Source organism: Podarcis bocagei, assembly GCF_964188305.1.
Source record: "Podarcis bocagei genome assembly, chromosome: 3".
Lineage (NCBI taxonomy): Eukaryota > Metazoa > Chordata > Lepidosauria > Squamata > Lacertidae > Podarcis > Podarcis bocagei.
Window position 1 is genome coordinate 98,352,321 of NC_138127.1, and position 21,914 is coordinate 98,374,234.

Below are 21,914 nucleotides of genomic sequence, written 5' to 3' on the forward strand. Positions count from 1 at the left end.
TGCGTATTGGAAGAATGTTTGATCTTCGCTTTTGATCTCTCCGATCATACCTAAGAGGAACGCTTCAGGTTTTTTTGGGAAAGTGTATTTCAATATTTTCTTTAATTCATCATAAATTTGTCCCCAAAATATTTTCACCTCATCACAAGTCCACCACATGTGGAAAAAATTACCTTCTATAGTTTTACATTTCCAGCATGTGCTATCCCCGGTCTTGTACATCTTTCCCAGTTTTGCCGGGGTGATGTACCAACGATACATCATTTTTTCTAAGTTTTCTCGGAGAGTAGCACAGGCCGTGAACTTCATACCACTCCTCCAAAGTTTCACCCATCTGTCATGTTCCAGGTTATACCCCAAGTCTCTAGACCATTTGACTATGACACCCTTCACCTTTTCATCTTTAGTTTCCCAGTCCAGGTGTTGAGCATTCCTTGCATAGGTATAGAGCCATCCTGCTTTTGAGGGCAGCAAATTATACAATGTGGACTGATCACCCGTGTGGACCTTTGCTGGGAGGGTGCTGTGTGATGAGTGGAGAGCCTGTAGCCCTCTGGGTGCTGTTGGAGTATTATACCTCTCCCAGCATCCCTTTTGCCTCACGTTGGGCAAAAGATTCCTGTATTGCACAGGTTTGGACCGAATGACCCTTCTGGTCCCTTCCAACTCCACAATTCTGTGATTCTACCCCATGCCTTGGTGTTCTAACTCACCAAGCCTGCCACCATCAATAAACGTCTGCAGAGTGTCGTCTCTCAGCAAGAATTCTACCACTGCCTAAGCAGACCTTGAATCGCTTAACAAATAGGGACAGCTTCTTAGGTAGAGCATGAGGAGAAGAGGAGTTTGGATTTGATATCCCGCTTTATCACTACCCGAAGGAGTCTCAAAGCCGCTAACATTCTCCTTTCCCTTCCTCCCCCACAACAAACACACTGTGAGGTGAGTGAGGCTGAGAGACTTCAAAGAAGTGTGACTAGCCCAAGGTCACCCAGCAGCTGCATGTGGAGGAGCGGAGACACGAACCCGGTTCACCAGATTACGAGTCTACCGCTCTTAACCACTACACCACACTGGCTACAATGAGATGATGATGATGATTTATATCCGACCCATCTGGCTGGGTTTCTCCAGCCACTCTGGGCAGCTTCCAACTCAATATTAAAATACAGTAGTGCATCAAACATTAAAAGCTTCCCTAAACAGGGCTGCCTTCAGATGTCTTCTAAAAGTCTGGTAGTAGTTGTTGTCTTTGACATCTGGTGGGAGGGCGTTCCACAGGGCGGGTGCCACCACTAAGAAGGCCCTCTGCCTGGTTCCCTGTAACTTGGCTTCTCGCAGTGAGGGAACCGCCAGAAGGCCCTCAGCGCTGGACCTCAGTGTCCGGGCAGAATGATGGGGGTGGAGGCGCTCCTTCACGTCTACTGGGCCGAGGCCGTTTAGGGCTTTAAAGGTCAGCACCAACACTTTGAATTGTGCTCGGAAACATACTGGGAGCCAATGTAGGTCTTTCAAGACCGGTGTTATGTGGTCTCAGCAGCTGCTCCCAGACACTGAATCTCAGGGGTTCAAGCCCCATGTGGGGTGAAAAGTTCCTGCATTGCAGGGTTGGATTAGAGGACGACCCCCATGGTCCCAGCTGATTCTACGAAAGGTGCTGCTCTCTAGAGCAATTCCTTCATAGATGTGGCAGCTATCTGCCACCGTACCTCTGCACCCAAGAAACCAACCTCAAACAAAATGGCCTTTTTAAAAAAGCACCCCAAGTCTTCACACACTTACCCTAGGAGAGGTGGCTAAAAATTTGGCATTAGCTTATGAGGCTGTCGTAGGCAGAACAGCTCACCTCACTGTGCAGGCAAGGAGCCCAATGTCTGCACCAAAGTCCTAGCCCTCAAGCCTGTTGAAGTAAAATAATAATGCTCACAACACATAGTGGGTCTTTTACAGTTCGTCCTGCAAACTTGGATTTTCCACTTTATAAGACTTTCCCTCACACCCACACCTATGATGTATGAAAGCAACATCCATATGATTCAGCATCAATTTAATGGTGATGGTATTCTGGGACAAATTGAGCTTTGCTACAGTCGTATTGCACCATTATTTCTGTGGGATGGTGGGACCACAAACTTCCGGGTGCCTGCAGATAAGTGCTTGAGGGAACCTTCTACTCGGAGAAACCACTTCCTTAAAAGAAGATGTCTCCATCACAAGCGGGCTAAAATAGAAGCACTAACACATGACTTGAGGGATGATGCAAGCAATATCTCATAACCTTTAACTGGGTTCTAGCAAAAAGGTCACTGTTGATAAGAACCCTTGAAATCCCATGGAGATGGTGGAAAAACTGCCTAGGGAAACTCTCAGAACTACGAACCGACTGCATCATAAGAGCAGCAGCGCTGCTATAACGAAGCCCAAAATCTGTCATTTTGTTGTTGTTGTTTAGTCGTTTAGTCATGTCCGACTCTTTGTGACCCCACGGACCAGAGCACGCCAGGCACTCCTGTCTTCCACTGCCTCCCGCAGTTTGGTCAAACTCATGCTGGTAGCTTGGAGAACACTGTCCAACCATCTCGTTCTCTGTTGTCCCCTTCTCCTTGTGCCCTCCATCTTTCCCAGCATCAGGGTCTTTTCCAGGGAGTCTTCTCTTCTCATGAGGTGGCCAAAGTATTGGAGCCTCAGCTTCACGATCTGTCCTTCCAGTGATCACTCAGGGCTGATTTCCTTCAGAATGGAGAGGTTTGATCTTCTTGCAGTCCATGGGACTCTCAAGAGTCTCCTCCAGCACCATGTGATTTTATGTGTGCACAAATGTTGATTAAATCGATGAAAAAGATGCACTTGATGAGGCCCGTCTCCCTGGGCTGGAACCAACTTGAGTAATTCTGCTGGCATGCACCAGTACGAGGACTCCTGCTAGCACAATGGAGCTCCCACCACCACCCATGTCCCCAAATCGACTTTGGGGGGGGGGCAGAGAACCAGAACAATGTGCAAGGAGGAGGCGAGACCAGACACACCAAGTTGTTTGCATTGACGGAACATTTTGTTTTAGAGCATAGTTCCCCAAACTTGGGTCTCTAGCTGTTTTGGGGACTACAGTTTCCATCATCCCTGACCACTGGTCCTGCTAGCTAGAGATGATGGGAGTTGTGGTCCAAAAACAACTGGAGACCCAGGCTTGGGAAACACTGTTTTACAGCGATGTTGCATTCCTCCCATAATCTGTATTTTGGAAAGGACTGTAGCTCAGTGGTAGAGCATCTGTCTTGTCTGCAGAAGATCCCAGATTTGATACTTGGCACCTTCAGGTAGAGCAGGGAGAGATTGCTACCTGAAGCCCTGGAGAGTCACTTGTCAGCATAAACATCCATGAACTAGAGGAAGTCTGATTCAGTGTTTTTGCAGGGGTTGTTCAGGGCCATTTGCAGGGGAAATAATTGGATGGGAACCGATGACCTTCCAGATGTTGGTCTCCAGGTCCCATCAGCCTCAGCTAGCACAGTTAATGATCAGAGAAGATGGGAAGGGAACATCTGGGATGCTACTGGCCTTCCCTCTTGCATTTCCATTTGCTCGGGGCCTAAGAAGATTTCTGCTGGCTCAGGCTGAACCTACTACTCCATCATCGTGTTCTCACAATGGCCAACCATAGGCCTATAAGCCGCCCCCAAGCAACACCTGAACACAACAGCACTCTTCCCCACTTTTGCAACACGGCAACAGAGACTTCTGTTTCCAACAGGTAGATGATCACTCTCAGGGATGGTAGCCACTGACTGAGCAGTAGCAGTAGCAACTAATATGCCGTAAGATCCATTATCCTGTAATATCACATATGAGCTTTAACTACTGATGAAGCCCAGGACGGCGAAACAAGGCCAATATTCCGGAAATCCTTGTCTTAGACTTTGTGAAAGGATTCTGCGGAACTGTAACAACCTTTCATGTGGATGGGTTGGACTTTATGAACAGACAGGTGGAATGGACACCATTACATGGATGGACCTTATGCATGAACTGACTAGAGAATGATCTGATCCACTGGGTCTTCTGCTTTGTTCGTTTGTTGAACTTTATGAGTTACTTCTGTTGAAATTTACAATTTGATTCTATGAATAGTGTATCTTATTTATCTAAGAACACAGCCGGTTACGTCTCATGTGTTTACTGACTGAGCAGTAGCAGTGATTTTTTTCTTTGGGGGTAGGTACTCAAAAAGGGATGCGGGTGGCGCTGTGGGTTAAACCACAGAGTCTAGGACTTGCCGATCAGAAGGTTGGCGGTTCGAATCCCCGCGACGGGGTGAGCTCCTGTTGCTCGGTCCCTGCTCCTGCCAACCTAGCAGTTTGAAAGCACATCAAAGTGCAAGTAGATAAATAGGTACCGCTCCGGCGGGAAGGTAAACGGCATTTCTGTGCGCTGCTCTGGTTTGCCAGAAGCGGCTTAGTCATGCTGGCCACATGACCCAGAAGCTGTATCCCGGCTCCCTCAGCCAATAAAGCGAGATGAGCACCACAACCCCAGAGTCGGCCACGACTGGACCTAATGGTCAGGGGTCCCTTTACCTTTACTTTAGGTACTCAACGGTACGCAGTACTGACACCTCTTTTTTCCTATAAGAAAAGCCCTGAGCAGTAGGGTCACTGACTGTCTTCCAGTTACATGAGCCTCTATCCTTAGGGACTCTCTGCTCTATATTCGGACTTCCTTGTTCATGACATAAAACTCTTTTCCTGTGTCATAGCCACACACTTCCTCCTTAGCCGACAGAATCTGCGCAGGATAAAGTGATGGGATAGAGCTCAGCAAAGGCAAATCTCAGTGGGGCTGCAGTTGGGGCTGCAGGAGCAGGCTGCTTCCAAGTGTAGATTTCCACTTTCACAACAAAAAGGATGAACAGGTAAGTGCGCTACAGGACAAGGAGTGGCTGGGGCAACCCAGCAAGATGGGCGGGCTATAAATAATAGCATGATTATCGATTCAGGTAGGTAGCCATTTTGGTCTGACGCAGTCGAAATAAATAAAAATTGTTCAGTAGCATCCTAGGGACCAACTAAGTTTGTTCTGGGTATAAGCTTTCATGTGCATGCACACTTCTTCAGATACACTGAAACAGAAGTCGCCAAACCATGGGTAGGCAAACTAAGGCCTGGGGGCCGGATGCGGCCCAATCACTTTCTCAATCTGGTCCACAAACGGTGCAGGAATCAGCGTGTTTTTACATGAGTAGGATGTGTCCTTTTATTTAAAATGCATCTCTGGGTTATTTGTGGGGCCTGCCCGGTGTTTTTACATGAGTAGAATGAGTGGTTTTATTTAAAATGCACCTCTGGGTTATTTGTGGGGCATAGGAATTAATTCATGTTTGGTTTTTTTTCAAAATATAGTCTGGCCCCCCTCGAGGTCTGGGGGACAGTGGACTGGCCCCCTGCTGAAAAAGTTTGTTGACCCCTACACCAGACCCTAGTGGGAGGGGAGGGTGGGGTTTTTCTCAGAAGGGTACTGAGAGATGGGTGATACGCTAAAGCTATTTTTGGTCATCTGCATACCATCCCTTGCTTTTTCCTGTTGGACTAATTGCAGTCCTTAACAGTCGTCAACAGGTTTACCATACCCATTGAGTCAATCACCCATTCCCACCACCCTTCTGAGAAAAACCCCACCCTACCCTCCCACTATATATAAGGGTCTGGTGACTTCTGTTTCAGTGTATCTGTAGAAGTGTGCATGCACACGAAAGCTTATACCCAGAACAAACTTAGTTGGCCTCTAAGGTGCTACTGGACAATTTATTCTTATTCTTTTCTTATTCTCATTCTTATTCTTTATTATTCAAAGTTGGAAGATGGTTGTGAGATGTGGTTGTGAGATCTGTCCCCGTCTTGCCATCTTTCTTTGTTGCATATTTCTCTGTCTTTCCTTTCCCTGGCGCAGGGGTGGTTAGCCTAGGGCCGATTGTTTTGGACCATAGGAGCCAACACCTAGGGGCAGGGGTCTCTTTGGTCTCCTAATAAAATATTTGAGGGGGCTGCCCCCCGAAAAGTTGCTGGGCATTGCCATTCAAATTGTGTGTGCGCGCCATGTCATGTGATTGATTTTCCGGGGCGGAGCTTACCTGTGTTGGACTTTCCAACTCCTGGCCAATGGGATGAGAGGAGTTGGAGCCAAACAAAGGACCACAAGCTCTCCATCCTGGCCCTTGTGGATACCAAAGAAGGCTTCAGCAGCAGCTGCTTCACCCTTAATATTGACTGTAGAGACAGACCCTGCCTCCATCAACTGGTGAGGGTGTCAGGATTGGACCTGGGAGACCAGGGTTGAAATCCCCACTTGACTATGGAGTTCACAGGGTGAATTTCGGCCAGTCACTGCCTCTAGGCCTAACCTAACTCACAGCTGTTGTAGGAAGGAAATGAGGACAGAGGAGGAACATACGTGGCACTTTGAGCTCCTTGGGATAGAAACACAATGGCATAAATACATTTTGGGGCCTAAAGGTAAAGATAAAGGGACCCTTGACCATTAGGTCCAGTCATGGCCAACTCTAGGGTTGTGTCGCTCCTCTCACTTTATTGGCCGTGGGAGCCGGCATACAGCTCCCGGGTCATGTGGCCAGCATGACTAAGCCGCTTCTGGCAAACCAGAGCAGCGCATGGAAACATCGTTTACCTTCCCGCCAGAGGGGTACCTATTTATCTACTTGCACTTTGACGTGCTTTCAAACTGCTAGGTTGGCAGGAGCAGGGACCGAACAACAGGAGCTCACCCCGTCGCAGGGATTCAAACCACCAACCTTCTGATCGGCACGTCCTAGGCTCTGTGGTTTAACCCACAGCGCCACCTGCATCCCACATTTTGGGGCCTAGTGGAATGCAAATTTCTTCACGTGTCATATGATGTTTGCAGCAGCTACCAATGATTCAGAGGAAGATACAGAGAGCTGCAATCTGGTCATGTGTTAGGAGTGTCCAACAAGTCGAATTCAACAGGCTATATATAGATTTTAGAAAATCCACTGATTCTACATCGGCTGACTTTAAAAACAGCCTTTTCCTGTGGCAGCAGCGCTAATAGGTGCCAGTACTCACCATGAAGTTGTTACAGTAAGGGCCACTCTTTTTAACAACCACAAAAAGAGGTGCCGGTAATGTGCTCTTAAGTACCCCCCTCGGGGGGCAGGGAGCACTGAGTGGCAGTATTCCACAAGTAAAAATGTGGGCTTAGATTCTTTACCTTTGTTCTGCCAGTGAAAAGCAGGACAGGAGGGTTATTTGCCTCACAGCTTGTTTTTAGGGTTCCCATAGCCATCTGGTTGGCTGCCGTGGGAAACAAACACAGACCCTCTGTGTCCCTGTTTTCCGGGGCAGTCCCAGATTGACAGAAGCCATCTCTGTTTCTGATTTCATTCCAGAATGATCCCCAAAAAGATTTCCTTAGGACGTCCCTATTATCATCGGAGAAATGTTGGAGGGTATGGAGTTATCCAACCCCCGAACCAAGGAGATAATAAACTTTACAACCTTTAGAAGACATCATAATAAATTATTATTCAGACAGAGGGCCTTCTCGGTAGTGGCACCTGTCCTGTGGAACACCCTCCCTTCAGATGTGAAGGAAATAAGCAGCTATCTGAAGGCAGCCCTGTTTAGGGAAGTTTTTAATATTTAATGCTGTATTGTTTTTAACACTCGATTGGAAGCCTCCCAGAGTGGCTGGGGGAACTCAGCCAGATGGGCCGGGTATAAATAAATTATTATTATTATTATTATTATTATTATTATTATTATTATTATTAATCAGAAGGCTGCCCTGTGTAGGGAAGTTTTTTTTTAATGTTTATTGTTTTCTTATGTTCTTATATATGTTGAAAGCTGCCCAGAGTGGTTGGGGCAACTCTTATCAGATGGGTGGGGTATAATCATAATTAATTAATTATAGTTGAACAGAACATCCCTATTTTCATTCAAGAAATGTTCAAGGGTATGCAAACAACAAGGTGTGGCCCAATTCTTTTACATTTGTTGTACATTACTAACTGCTTTGAGTGGAGGGGTTAAACAGGATAAAAATACTGTTATTTCTATTTACCCCCTTATAATTTTTAGTTTAATTTTCCATAAGTAAATGTTACTCCCAATGTGAGGAATTGTGCAAATGTATCTAAAACTATACTTTGATCAGAATAAAGAACAATCAAACAGTATATGCATTTTATGAAATAAAATATTTAGATCATTACACTGATTGTTGTTTCCTCTTCTCCAGGATGGGAATCTTCACCAGAATGCTGTATTTCTGTATTTCTATTCTTTTCTGTGTTGGAGAAGGTGGATTTCAGCTTCCAGACAAGGTCTATGTCTCCAAACCCTCCGATAATTACTCTGCATTTCACTCTGAATTACAAACTCCAACAAGAAGCCATAACTTCTCACACAGCTTTCTGAAAAAAATTGCAGGAAGGAAAGCAGAAGTCCCCAGTAGTCAAGGTTTAGTTCCTCAAAGCAATCAGAGTTTCAGAGTTTTACTTAACATCCCACCACAAGAAGTGCCACTCCCTAAGTTCTCACAAATGAATGAAATGGTGAATTCTCCACAAACTGACCCATCCTTATGGGACACCGTGGGGTCTCCTTTTCCAGCAGAGAAGCACAAAGGACCTAGTCGTCTTCTAAATGTCCATTCGATACTAAAAAGGACTGTTCTGGGTTATGAAAGACAAGATGAATCTGGAACAGTATTTCCACCTCCTGCGCTGAGGATGTCTGCAGGTTGTGGCAATCCAGTGGGTGGGGTGCTTGATCTATCTGACAGAAACCTGTCTGAGGAAGATCTGAGGAGGGAAATGGATCCTAGGCATTGCAACACAACGCTGGGAAAGGTTGTAGAGCTGAATGCCAGTCACAACAATCTGCAAATGGATTTAGGGACCCTGCTTTCACTGCTCCTGAAAATGGAGAACGTGCAGTCCATCGACGTGAGTTACAACAGCATAACTGTGTCAGGTGTGCTTGTACCCAACAGGTGTGACTTAAAGCACAGCGATCTGTTGTTCTTAAATCTCAGCCACAACCCTCTTACCACTCTGAAAAGCATCTGCCTCCCTTCGAGCCTCAAAGGCCTTGATTTGTCCTTCACACGCATTAACCAAATACCACGTGAGTTTGCCAGAACTTACTTTCATATAGAAGAGATGGATGTTCATGGAAACCATTTTATATACAATCCTGAAACGCTGACGTCTCTCTTCAAGTCTATACCAAAAACCAGGATAGAAAGCTTGTCGATTGTCAATTTTCCACAACGCAGCCCCATCGAAAGCCTCCCCGTGGAAGGAAGGCGTCTCGTAATGTCAAACTGCTCCATCGTAGAACTTCCAGAATGGTTTGCAAACACCATGAGAAAGCTTCTCTTTCTAGACCTGAGCAACAACCCCATGCACGGTTTTCCCCAGCCGCCAACTTCATTGCAGAACCTAGATTTAAGCAACAGTAACATCCAAGAGATAGCTAATCTTAACATCTTCCCTAATTTGACAGTGCTTAAGATTCCAAGCAATAAAATAAAGGCTCTTCCACCTGCATATCTTCCAGACTCCTTAAAAGAACTGGATATCAGTAAAAATCAAATACCCGCCTTCCATTTATGGAGGGCGCCACAAGAGCTGGAATTCCTTAATGTTTCTAGAAACCTCATAACGCATCTGAATCTAAACCATTCTCACCACCTCACCAGCCTTGACGCAAGCCACAATTTAATTACAGAACTGCAGGACCGCACAGGAGTATTTCTGCCGGAACTCAAATATCTGAATCTGTCAGGAAACAAGATCTCTTTTTTGCAACCGGGGTCTCTTCCCGAATCTTTGCTCGAGTTGGACATAAGCAACAATGCCATCACCATTATTATGGAAGAGACCTTTGGCCGGTTGACGAACCTGAACGTCTTAACCCTTCAAGGGAAACATTTCTTCTGCAACTGTGACTTGTATTGGTTTGCGAACACGTACCTTGCGAGCCGGCAGCTGCAGATAAATGGCCAAGAGGAGCTTTTGTGCAGCTTTCCGCTCAAGAAACGGGGCCTTTCGGTGGAAAACAGCAACCTAACGATGCTGCGTTGTTCTCTGGGACTTCAAATGGCAATTACGGCTTGTGTGGCCATCTTGACAATGTCCCTCTTAACAGGCCTTTGCTGGCGTTTTGACGGCGTCTGGTACATTAAGATGGGATGGTACTGGTGCATGGCGAAAAGGAGACAATACAAGAGGCCAGAACACAAAGCGTATGACGCATTTATCTCATACAGCGAAAACGATGCGCTGTGGGCTAAAGAGACCCTGCTGGAAAAACTGGAAGCCCTCGAGTTTAGAGTATGTTACCACGAGAGAGACTTCACGCCAGGGCACCCGGTTGTTAGGAACATTTTCCACTGCATTGAGAACAGCCACAAAGTTCTCTTTGTGCTGTCGCCCAGCTTTGTCAACAGTTGCTGGTGCCAGTATGAGCTGTTCTTTGCCGAACATCGGGTCCTTAGTGAAAACGAGGACTCTCTCATTATGGTTGTGCTGGAAGACCTGCCGCCCAACAGCATCCCGCAGAAATTCAGCAAGCTCCGGAAGCTGCTGAGAAGGAAGACCTACTTGAAGTGGAGCCCAGAGGAACACAAACAAAAGCTCTTCTGGAGCCAGCTGACCACTGTTCTGAAAACGACAAACGAGCCGATGGCTTTGACAGAGGAAAATGGGCTGTGCTAGGAAGAAGAGGAGGCACGTGGGAAATCGAGGGCGCATGGATGAGGAACACAAACATTTCTGGACTGGTGAACACTGAGATGTTGGCTTGGGGCTGTTGCTAAGAAAAAGACTTGATCAAATACTGTCAAATGGAAGCTAAGTGTTTAAACATTTGGTTATGTTACCGGAATTTAGGGAAAGGTTTTTTCCTTGGGGGAGGGGTTGCTCATCCTGCGGACATCATACACACACACACACACACACACACACACACACACACACACCGTCTACCAAAACCAACACAATCACTCCTGCAAATGGGGAAAAATTTAGAAAGCCACATAAAATTGCTCCCTTATAGGATTTGCATCGTTCCAACTTTGTTCTGCTCGGGAAGGAAATGGCTACCAAGTGGGGAGCCTGGGACGTGGGCAGGGGCAGCCATAATTTCTGAACCCTGAGACCAGGTACTCAGCAGTCTCCTTGCCAGGGTGATAATCGCTGGCATCCTGGCCCCTGAGTGCCAGACAGGTAGCCATTCCAGAAACAATAGGAAACCCAACCTCAGTTTATTAGGAGCCTGGCCAAGACAAAAGGGTGTGCTTAACTTGACCAGAGAACAGTAACATGTACATACTCGACTTAATGGGTGTGAAGTGGAAGTCAAGGGAGGTGTTATGTGCTGAGCTTGGATCATAGAACAATAGGCAGGTAGGATCCTAGAAGGCAGCAACCTGATTGGTCTGCAGGAGCCATCCAATCCAGCTCCAGGAGGAAGTGAATCAGCAACCTGATTGGTCTGCAGGAGCCGCCCAATCTGGCTCCAGGAGGAAGTGAATCAGCAACCTGATTGGCCTGCAGGAACAGTCCAATCCGGCTCCAGGAGGGGAGTTGAATCAGCCAATCACATGGGACCCATTGTGTAAATAATGTATATATAGCCAGAGGTTTCAGGGGAAATCACTCACTCAGTGTTTACCATGAGCTGAAATAAAAAGCAATCAACACTCAACTCCTAGTATGTTTCAGGAGGGATGGGGGCAAACCTGAATATCAGGTTTCTACCAGAAGACCCCTCCCAGATTATGTCATAGTGATGTATATATGATGTATGTATGATGCTTCATAAGAGAAACTTATATTAAAAAAGGAGACATCCTTTGTTCTGGGTTTCTTCCTGCTTCTTCCGTGTGGTGGCTGGAAGCCTTGTTGCAACAATAAAGATCATTCCTACAGGCTCCTATAGGAGTTTTGCTCCTATATTCTTAGCTGGTGTCTTTGTTTGGCAATCCAAGTGAGCCTGGAAGATTTTCCTATGACAATTATTAGTAAGGCTGGGCAGTATCTGGTTTTCAACATTGCAATATATCACCAGCTAAACATCGCGATACACTGATACATCACAATGTCTGAAATAGGGATGCAGCTATATAGAAGCATTAGCTGGCTTCATGGGTTTTCCCATTGTGATTTTTGCATAGCACAGGCACACACACACAGTTTCACAATATATTGCCAGGTCAAAAATTACTAAACCTAGTATCGCGATATGGACCAGTTTTGGACGGTATGTCAATAGATCACCCGGTCCTAGTTATTAGAACAGGGACAGGGGGCAGAGAGGCTTTCGTGAGATAAAAAAACGAAAAAAAAAGCTGCTTTTTAGAGGACTCTTCTGCACTATGCCAAATTAATCAGAAGCATTATCCCAAATCAATGGTAACCTTGGCTACTGGGTACTTGTGCGTCCCTGTGGACCAATGTACATGCATGTTCTGGTTATTGATTTCGGTGTACAGCTAAGATCTTTTGTAATGTAGGCTTGCAAATGCAGACTGCAAACGGGTGGGGGAGAAACTTGGTTGGCAAATGTATGTATTGGCACAGATCATCCCCCATTGAAGGCATGTGGCCTAGATCTCAGAAACAACAGAGGGAGGAGGTAAAATGGGTGTCTGGACAGTACTGGACAGTACGGGGACTCACGATAGAACATTCCACCATACCCTGGTGTATCCCTGGATATCAGGGAGGCAAATAGGCTAGAAGTTTTCTCTGTGTGTGGATGATTTGTTGGGAGTTCAGTCCTGTGAGCCCTCACCTGAAGAGGTCTGAAAAGGTACAACCCAGAAAATAGCTTGTTTTTACCACCTCATTGAAAGAAAGAGGCTGAGCTAGGAACCAGCAAGTCCCCCCAGTTCAATCTTTATAAGCCGCTTAGAGGTCTTTGGTTTGGTTTTTGAACCAAGTGGTATAGAAATCTTGGCAAATAAATAAATACTGCCTTTGTCCATTAACTCAGCCGGCGTTCACATAACTGGCTTAAAACACAGCGGGGTCATTCCACACACACCCACACCTGCATTTCAAATCACATTTGCACATGGTTATTATGATAAACCACAGAGCCTAGGGCTTACCAATCAGAAGGGCAGCAGTTCGAATCCCCACGATGGGGTGAGCTCCCGTGGCTCGGTCCCTGCTCCTGCCCACCTAGCAGTTCAAAAGCACATCAAAGTGCAAGTAGATAAATAGGTACCGCTCCGGCGGGAAGGTAAACGGCATTTCTGTGCGCTGCTCTGGTTCGCCAGAAGCGGCTTAGTCATGCTGGCCACATGACCCGGAAGCTGTCTGTGGACAAACGCCGGCTCCCTCGGCCAATAAAGTGAGATGAGCGCCGCAACCCCAGAGGCGTCCATGACTGGACTTAACTGTCAGGGGTACCTTTACCTTTATTATGATATACATCAGTATGGCTTGTGGGTGGGTTTCCAAGTTGGCTGCTGCCTGTCCACACCAGAGGGTGGAGAGAGGGGGTTTCAATGTCTTCCGTGTGGCTTATGCTTTCAAATTGCATCGCACCTGGTTGGAGGCGGTGGGAAACATATCGAAACACTGCATTTCTCAAGAAACCACGTGATAGATGTGTATTGTGGCCAATACTGGCTTCCAAAACCAGCACAGGGAGCAAAGCAAAGTAAATTGGAATGTGTACCCAGTCACAGTCAGTGGCTCACTTCAGAAACCCAGCCAGATGGGTGGGGTATAAATTATTCTTATTCTTATACCATCATTTAAAAAAGACAGACCACAAACAATATCAGGGGTTGGTCAAAACATCACAGAACACGGAGACTCCTTTATTGTAGGAGAACACATTAAGTATGAATTGGCACAGAATAGAAGGAAAAGTTTTATCCGTATCCCTAGATATCCCTTTATGATCATGACAGCATGTGAGATTTTTTATATATATAAAAAAATACACACACCCTAAAATACCAAAGAAACACAAGGGCTAACAGCAAGGTTCTTCCTCTAACATTTTGGGAATGAGAAAATGACTAACGTGAAATATTTTAGCAAAATATTACTTCCCTAACAGATTCTGCACAACCATCATTCACATACTGCACTCAGTTTTGCTTGTGTTAGGTCTTACGGTGCCTATGATTATCTAGCAAAAAAAAATTTTAAAATTAAATCACTCCTTGATATTTTTTCTAGAATGGTCATTTTATAAGCACCGATGCTCACGTAATACAATTGGTCCGCAATTATGAGACAATTATTGCAAAAGACACATATAATCATGTAACAAGAAGGGATGTAGGCTCTTGCAAAGAGCATTTACAATATGCAAGAATGGAAAGTGTGGAAATTGGGCCCCTTAAATCTCAACTTTTAATGGGGGGGGGGGAGAGGGCGGGCAGGGAGTTTGGTTACTTTCTAGCCTTCGTGATTTGCAAGAGTTTAAAATTGCATGTGCATGCCCAACCCCTCACCATATCTAGAGTTAAAACAAGCAAGCAGAATTCCTCATATGCTGCAGTTGCATTGCTAAGAGGTGGGATTGAACGCTCTGCCAACGTAACACAATCCCCAGAGAGTGTTCTGACTGCAGGATGGGAACAGGCCTATATTAGAAGGGGTGGGGGGGCAGAGAGATGTTTTTAAAAGGGCTCGTAAATAGCCATGTGCTTTGTCGCCAGTGACAAAAAATCGTAAGTGTGGTTGCCTTTCATGTCATTCACGAATCAAAGCGCGCTAAGGTTTCGGACAAATCAGCGAACACAAAAACGCTGTGGACTAGTAACTTGGAATTATTTACAAGACTGACTTGCCTGAGAAGAAGGCATCTCATGCCCTCAACATAAATAAAAGTTGACATTTCCTTGTTAACAGTAAACCCAAGGATTTAAAAACACTTTCTGTAAAGTTTTCCCAGTGCGTGTAGCTTTCGAAATTCTTTCGAAACGCAGCGAAGCAAAACTGTAAAATAAACTCTGGTCCTGACAGAATATATATATACAACTGGGGATAGGAGAGGCTTCGACGCATGGGCTGTATCCTTTCACAGAAGCTATGGCCCTGACACTCTGAGGAGCCCACCTTCTGACAACTTTTAATTAAATAATAATAATAATAATAATAATAATAATAATAATAATAATAATAACGATGGTAGTGCTGAGCAGCTTCCAGCCACCATCTTGGGCAGGCATAGGCAAACTCGGCCCTCCAGATGTTTTGGGACTACAATTCCCATCCTCCCTGACCACTGGTCCTGTTAGCTAAGGATCATAGGAGTTGTAGGCCAAAAACATCTGGAGGGCCGAGTTTGCCTATGCCTGATCTTGGGTGTCCCATTCTGCCGCCCCCTCCCACAATACCCCAGAAGTTGGGTTAACACAGAGACTATGGGATGGGGGGGAGGAAGCGATATGGTTGCTGCCACAGTTGGGAAGCCCACTGCACTGTGGGGGGGGGATTAAATTAAAAGGAGGTCCAGAACAGGCATCAGCAGTAGGGGGTCCACCGATGCAGGGGGCGCTGAAAGCCCTCTCAGTCTTGGTCCCAATCCTGGTTTGGGGATAGGCTTTGCCACCACTCCACATGCTTTGCCAACCAGCACAATTAAACACTCTTCAATAAATAAATAGAAAAGCAAGGTTCCGCATCAAACCAGTAATATATATATACACAATTCGGAGTAGAAACTTTTAGAAAGCTCTGTCAATGCTTAAAACCGTGCACTTTCATGGGGATACCACACACACACAAAAACGGAAAAACAATACCCGGTCCAGTCTTAAAGCAGAGCTGCCACAGGTGATTTCGTGGTTGTCTGCTCTTTTGACAGAAAAAGCAGCATTGTGTTTGAGGGTGGTGAAGGGAATACTTTGGGCAGGGTGGGGGAATAACACCCACTGAGCCTTGAGGACTAGTAACCAGAAATCTTGAAAGATGGGGGGGGGGAGAGAACTAGAGAGATAGTAGGAAAACATGTGGCCAACCTGCGAAATCAAATATCAGAAGCAGGCCGGGACAGGAGAGCTCAGAAGCCTGGCTGAGGCCTAGCTACTCCTGTCCCATCGTGCGCCAGCTGCTCAGCAGACTGAAGGCAAAACCGCCCTAGAGCCACCCTGGCACCCTCCAGTTGTTGCTTGACTACAACTCCCATCATTCCTGACCAGTGTGGATGGGAGTTGTAGTCCAGCTTCTGAAGGGCACCACCACGGCTATCCCTGCTGCGATGCGTACGAGAGGGGCATGGTATCATGCTTTAGATGACCCGTGGGGGCATATTTGCCGCACGGGCACACACACACACAAAGAAAAAGGTCGGCCGTCACTGCGGTCGGACATTAAAGAGTCTCAGCTCCTGGTAGCTACACCGAGGGAACCGGTATCTGCTTAGCAGAAGTACTGTCGAAATCCCTCACCACGTCCGTCATGGCGTGATAGTGCATGGCGATGTAGGAGTTGGCGAATCCAAAGGGAGAGTTTGTGGGCTGCAGGCTGTTGGGAGTGCTCACCTCCTGGGAAGGGCAGCTGTTATAGATGCTGTAATAAGGTTCGATGCGAGTGTTCATAGGGGTAGAGCTGCTCTGGGCCCCGTAATGCCGGCGGCCGGCGGAAGCTTTTGGGCTCAGCACGCTCTCCTTGGAGTGACTTGGGCCGCAGGCTTGGTCCACAAACTTCTTCTGAGGCTTCGGAGACAGCATGTAAGCGGAGTTGGTCTCGTGGTGGGACGACTTGTTGCGGTTGGCCTCCAGGCTCCCTTTGCCCACGGCGCGGAGCCGCGTCTTCTGCTTGCAGCAGAAGAAGACGAGGGCGAAGTACTGGAGGCACCAAAGGACCCTTCTCCTCAGCCCCGCGCTGTTCCGGGAATATATGAAAGGGTTCAGCCCGGACTTGAAGAAGATGAGGGTGAACCCGCACAGTTCGAACTGGTAGAGGATGAAGCCGCTGTTCCGGGACAGAACGTCCTGCACCAGGGAGATGCCGAGAGGCAGACAGCAGACTAACACCGAGAGGACAATGACGACACACGTCACCACGGCCTTCGAGTCCTTGGCTGTCGACAAGTTCACGGTCGACACCAGCTGGAACTTGCTGGCCGCAGTTGCAGGCAGCTGGCTGAGGTTCTTTGTGTACGCGTGGGTTTGGATGTGCTGCAGCTTGTTGTAGTTTTGGTTTCTGTAGAGAGCGGGCACGGCGCACTGCACACCGTCAGCGCACCCAGCAGCGAGGGGTCCAATCAACGGCGGAGGCCTGGATGCATCGACCGTGATGATGGGGGGACATTTGCGCACCTGGGCGTTCTTCCTCAAGGCCTGGGCTATCATGATGTAGGAGACGGACACCACCGCCACGCAACAGATGAAGTCAATGACGTACAAGTAAGGGACTACTTTCCCCTCGCCGATGACCAGGCTGGAGATGGGGAGACAGAGGCGGGATTTCTGGGTCCTCATGGTGGCCAGCGTCGCAAGGGTGAAGCTCATGGACCACAAGGCCAAGGTGAGCAAAAGGGTGCAAGGGAAAGAGGCCGTCCGGTTGGGCTGCTTGCCCAAGACCATGCGGAGCCGGTGAAGGGCGATGACGGCCACCGTCTTGAGGGACATGATGATGAAACCGGAGCTGGTGAGGTGGAAGGTGAAGCAGAAAGCGTCAGGGATGCCCGCCGCCGAGTCCAGGAACAGGGCGAAGGTGAACATGGGGGCGGTCACTCCACAGATGAAGAGGTCGCAGAAGGACAGGTTGAGGATCATGAAGTCAAAGTTGGTGCGGAACTTCCGGAAGGCCGGGTCGAAGAAAGACAGGAAGACGATGAGGTTGCCGTAGGAGCCCAGGCAGAAGATGACGGCCAACAGGAAGGTGCACGTCACCAAGGTGGCTGTGTGGATGATGTCTTGGAGGTCTCCTTGGAAAGAAAAGGTGTCATTGCTGCCCCGAGGGTGTGGCGGCGGCTGTGCAGAGGAATTGGAGCGGTCTGTCCACTTCGCCTCAGCCCAGCCCGTCAGGTTCATCCTCACAGGAAGCAACGCTCTGCGGTTCCGGCACCTCAGAATCAATCGCCTCCCATTAGAAGCTTGAAGTCCATGGTGGGTGAAGCCTGTTTGTATAAGCAGAAACACACGCCCCGTCCAAATGTAAGTCAACAGATAGCTAATATTGGGCCTTCAAGTCTTCTCCTGTGTACTTTTAACAGCCATGAAGTGCTATGAAGAGGAAACTATGTCTGCCAACTCGATCACTCTAAATCTGCGGAAAATCTCACAGAGTAATTGTACTGAAACTTGATTTGCTCTCAACCACTGCTTTAACACAGAGAGATGTTATCTATATTTAATGAGTATATTTTTTGGCTGTTTTTAAAGCCTGTATTTATCACTATTCTTTAAAACCAGTATTCTATGCTGTTATGTGAACTGCTCTGTTACATTTTTGATGTAACATATGTATCTTGCTGCTTAAAGAAAATCAAATGCGGACAGTTCACACCCAATATTTTGACGGCTGATTATTTAATTCTGGGGGCAGGGCGGAAGGAACCATTGTTCGCCATTAAAGATTGTTTCTGTGCATTGGGGGGGGCACAAGATCATTAAAGACCCTGTTTCAGTTCCCAGCATCTACAGTGAAGAGTTTGGCTCCATCTTACATTTAAAGAAGCAAATTCTTTAAACAGATGTGGCTCCCGCCGAGGAAACCGTGGGAACTGTAGTTTGTTAAAGGTGCCGAGAGGTGTTAAGAGACCTCTGTTCCCTCACAGGGCTAAGATTCCCAGAATGGTTTAAGAATCAATCCTTCTTCCCGGGGAAGAATTGAGGCTCCGCGAGGGGATTTTTGTTGTTGTTGTTGGACTGTGCCTCTGGGGGTTGGGTCAAACCGCTGGAGAATCACAGCGCCTGCTGCCTCCCATGTTGTTTTTCCTGCACCTGCAGTGCCGAACTGCCCTCTCCAGGAACAAGCGTCTCCTAACAACTCTCAGCAGCAGGGAACAAACTACACTTGCCAGGATTCTGACAGTAAGCACTGTTCGACAGGGGAACTGACTCCCTCAGGAGGTTGTGGACTCTCCTCCCTTGGAGGTTTTCAAGCAGAGGTTGGGTGGCCATCTGTCATGGATGCTTTAGCTGAGATTCTTGGCATTGCAGGGGGTTGGACTAGATGACCCTTCGGTCCCTTAATTGTTGACTCTATGATTGTTGGAGTGCAAGGACACAGTGCAGTCAGGCAAAAGCATTTGGGTGGGGGTAGTTTTGAGGGCCAGAATAGGAAAAAAAAAACCCCAAGAGGGACACATTTTAAAGTGTACTCAAGTGTCATATTAAGCCCTGTGGAGGCCCCTAGGCAGTTCAAATCTCCGGGGGCCCCATGTAAATTATCTCCTAATAATTGACCGTAATTTTCTTTCAAGATCAAATCAATATTATTTAGATCCGTTGTCGCAGGGCTCCTAAACGGCATGGGGCCCATAGTTTGGTGCCTACTCTGCCGATTTGGTAACCTGGCACAGACATGGCCATTCGAGGAGGCCCAAGGCAGCTTCTGACAGGTGACCTCAAAAGAGTTATGGCAGCGTGTCCTGAGATAACATCCCTAAGGAAAAGAATGCAGCGCTGGAAAAATGGAGCTGTACCCCAAGCTATTTAGGCCTGACCCAACCTCCAGTTCCTGCGGCACAGATTCCTTTTTAGGGTGGGGGTAGAAAAAGAAATACCTCCAGACTGTAAGGAGAGCCGGGCTGGATCAGGCCAAAGGCCCACCAAATCCATAACCCTGTTCTCCATGGGGCCCCCCTCTGCGCAACGACGCTCTTGCCCACTCGCGGTTCTGCCATTCAGCGTGTTATCATTCTCCTAACAAACGGATCCTCATCCCGAGTCTGCCAAACCCCTTCCAAAGCCCCCCGACGGGAAGAAGCGAATCCCACCCCACCGCCTGCCGCTACTTCCCGCGCTTCTCCCCCCAGGCCCCGGCAACGAGCAGGAGCAGCGGAGGCGTCCGACGCTCCCGGCCGCTCCGTGGCGCCATTACGCGCCGGGCTGCGCCTTGAGGGTCCGGATGGAGAGGAGAGCCCTGTGCGCTTCGGGCCAGAGCGGAGGCCGAGGCCATCGCCCGCCATCCCTCCTGGCCAGGACGCACGAAGCGCGCCCAGGGCGAACCACCTTCTGCCCTACCCACCAACCCCAGGCAGCGTCTCCTTACCCAGCGCCGGCTCCGGGGAAGCAGCGGGCGCCGCTCACCTTGTGCCTCGGCGCGCAGGGAGCGGGGAGCATCTTCTCCCGGCCGGGCTGCCCAGGGCAGCTCCGGAGGCGGCGGGCGGACGCTGAAGTCATCGCCGACGTGCGGGAGAGAATGGACCTCGCTTGTGCATTGGAGGGGGGGATGGAGAGAGACAGAGATGGGAAAAGAGGGAGGGGGTGTCGCCGCCGCCGCCACCGCGTAGCCCGCACACGATGCTGCCCGGTTAGCGGCGCGCGCTTTGCTGGGGCTCTCCAAATGCGCAACGGCGGCTCCCGGCCGGGGGGGGGTGTCCTCCGGTTTGCTCGCCGCGCAGCCCCCGAGGGATCTTGCCCACCCCGCCTCCGCTCTCGCGCACGACCCCAAAAACAAGGGCCGGGAGGGGAAGGGAGGGCAGCGCGCGCGCACACACCTCGGCGGGAGTGCGCGCGACTGCGCCGGAGCCGCACGAGCGGCACGCAGCGCAGCGATTGCGCATCTGAGCGAGCGGCTGGGAGGAAGCGACGCGCTCTTTCTCTCTCTCTCGCATTTCTTTTCTAAATAGACCCGGGCAAGCAGAAGAAGCGACGCTTTTGTATCGGAGTCAGAAACGCTTCGGGCGGCCCGAGGCGCGCAGGGAGGCGCCTTTTGCTTACCCAGAGCTGCCTTGGCTTTTTGGTACCCGGTTTCGCCAAAGCACAGATTCAGGCCGCTCGCGCATCATCGCTGATTTGTTTTCGGCGTTTGTGGGAGAGATAGAGGAGGAGGAAGGGGGAGAGAAGCCTGTGCGGCTCCCCTCCCCGCAGCCTGTGCTGCTGCTGGGAGAAAAAGGTGGGATGTGTAAATGCAAATAAATCCATCAGCAGGGTTAGCGGGGGCTTTGAGCTCTAAGGCAGCTGAAGCCAAATTGAAGGCTCCCGAGGGCTCCTCTTGAGCAGGTTGTCCTCTGGGCAGTGGCGTAGCGTGGGTTGTCAGCACCCGGGGCAAGGCAAGTAATTTGCGCACCCTAACCCGTGGATTTTAGTAGGTGCAGAGAGCAGCGAGTGCGAGCGCCCCCCCATGTTGCGCCCGGTGCGCCCGCCCCCCCTGCACCCCCCAAGCTACGCCACTGCCTCTGGGATGCTCCCCTGGCTGAAATGGGCATCCTCAGGTGCCCCAGGAGGCTGGGTTGGAGTCAGGGTGGGATATCTCTTAAGGATGGCTATAACTCCCGAGTACTGGACAAGAACATGAGAGGGGGAAGGAAGGCCTAGATAGTTACTGAGAGCGGGCCCTGCCACCTGCCCCCAAATGCCAGGTTCTGGTGGCACCTGGGGTCAGACCTTTGAAGGGAAGCAAATGAGAATCGTTTGTGCCCCTGTGCCGAACTGCAGGCACACAGGTGTTCTACGGAGAAGGTACTGTGAAATCCAAGTAACAGGGCGAGGAAGAGTGGGGACTTTGTCCTACATTTCTGCTGCTCCTAAACAGGTTCAGAACATGAGTTCAAGACCTGTTCGCTTCCATCCAGGACCACAAGATAAAGAGGCTGTATTCCAAGTACAGTGGTACCTCAGGTTAAGTACTTAATTCGTTCCGGAGGTCCATTCTTAACCTGAAACTGTTCTTAACCTGAAGCACTACTTTAGCTAATGGGGCCTCCCGCTGCCGCTGGAGCATG

The 21,914-nt window shown here is 48.7% G+C and overlaps 2 protein-coding genes across 3 annotated transcripts; one reads left to right on the forward strand and one right to left on the reverse strand.

Moving 5' to 3' along the window:
* Positions 1–4,747: 4,747 nt before the first annotated feature.
* Positions 4,748–10,771, forward strand: LOC308583970 (toll-like receptor 2). Its single transcript, XM_081188518.1, has 2 exons — positions 4,748–4,909; positions 8,275–10,771. The coding sequence occupies exons 1-2, from the start codon at positions 4,902–4,904 to the stop codon at positions 10,757–10,759; spliced, it is 2,493 nt and encodes an 830-aa protein (XP_081044644.1). The 5' UTR covers positions 4,748–4,901; the 3' UTR covers positions 10,760–10,771.
* Positions 10,772–13,838: 3,067 nt separating this feature from the next.
* On the reverse strand, positions 13,839–21,057 carry GPR75 (G protein-coupled receptor 75). 2 transcript variants are annotated; one of them, XM_081188646.1, is made up of 2 exons: positions 20,911–21,057; positions 13,839–18,140 (listed from the first exon to the last, which is right to left on the reverse strand). In XM_081188646.1, exon 2 carries the CDS (start codon positions 18,052–18,054, stop codon positions 16,411–16,413), a length of 1,644 nt encoding a protein of 547 aa, XP_081044772.1. In that variant the 5' UTR covers positions 18,055–18,140; positions 20,911–21,057; the 3' UTR covers positions 13,839–16,410. The 2 variants fall into 2 exon arrangements, with proteins under 2 accessions (XP_081044772.1, XP_081044771.1); XM_081188645.1 differs by lacking the exon at positions 20,911–21,057 and adding an exon at positions 20,240–20,681.
* Between the last annotated feature and the right edge of the window lie 857 nt (positions 21,058–21,914).

Coding starts and splice junctions, on each gene's coding strand:
- GPR75 (XM_081188646.1), bottom strand. CDS start 18,054: ATGAACCTGACGGGCTGGGCTGAGGCGAAGTGGACAGACCGCTCCAAT.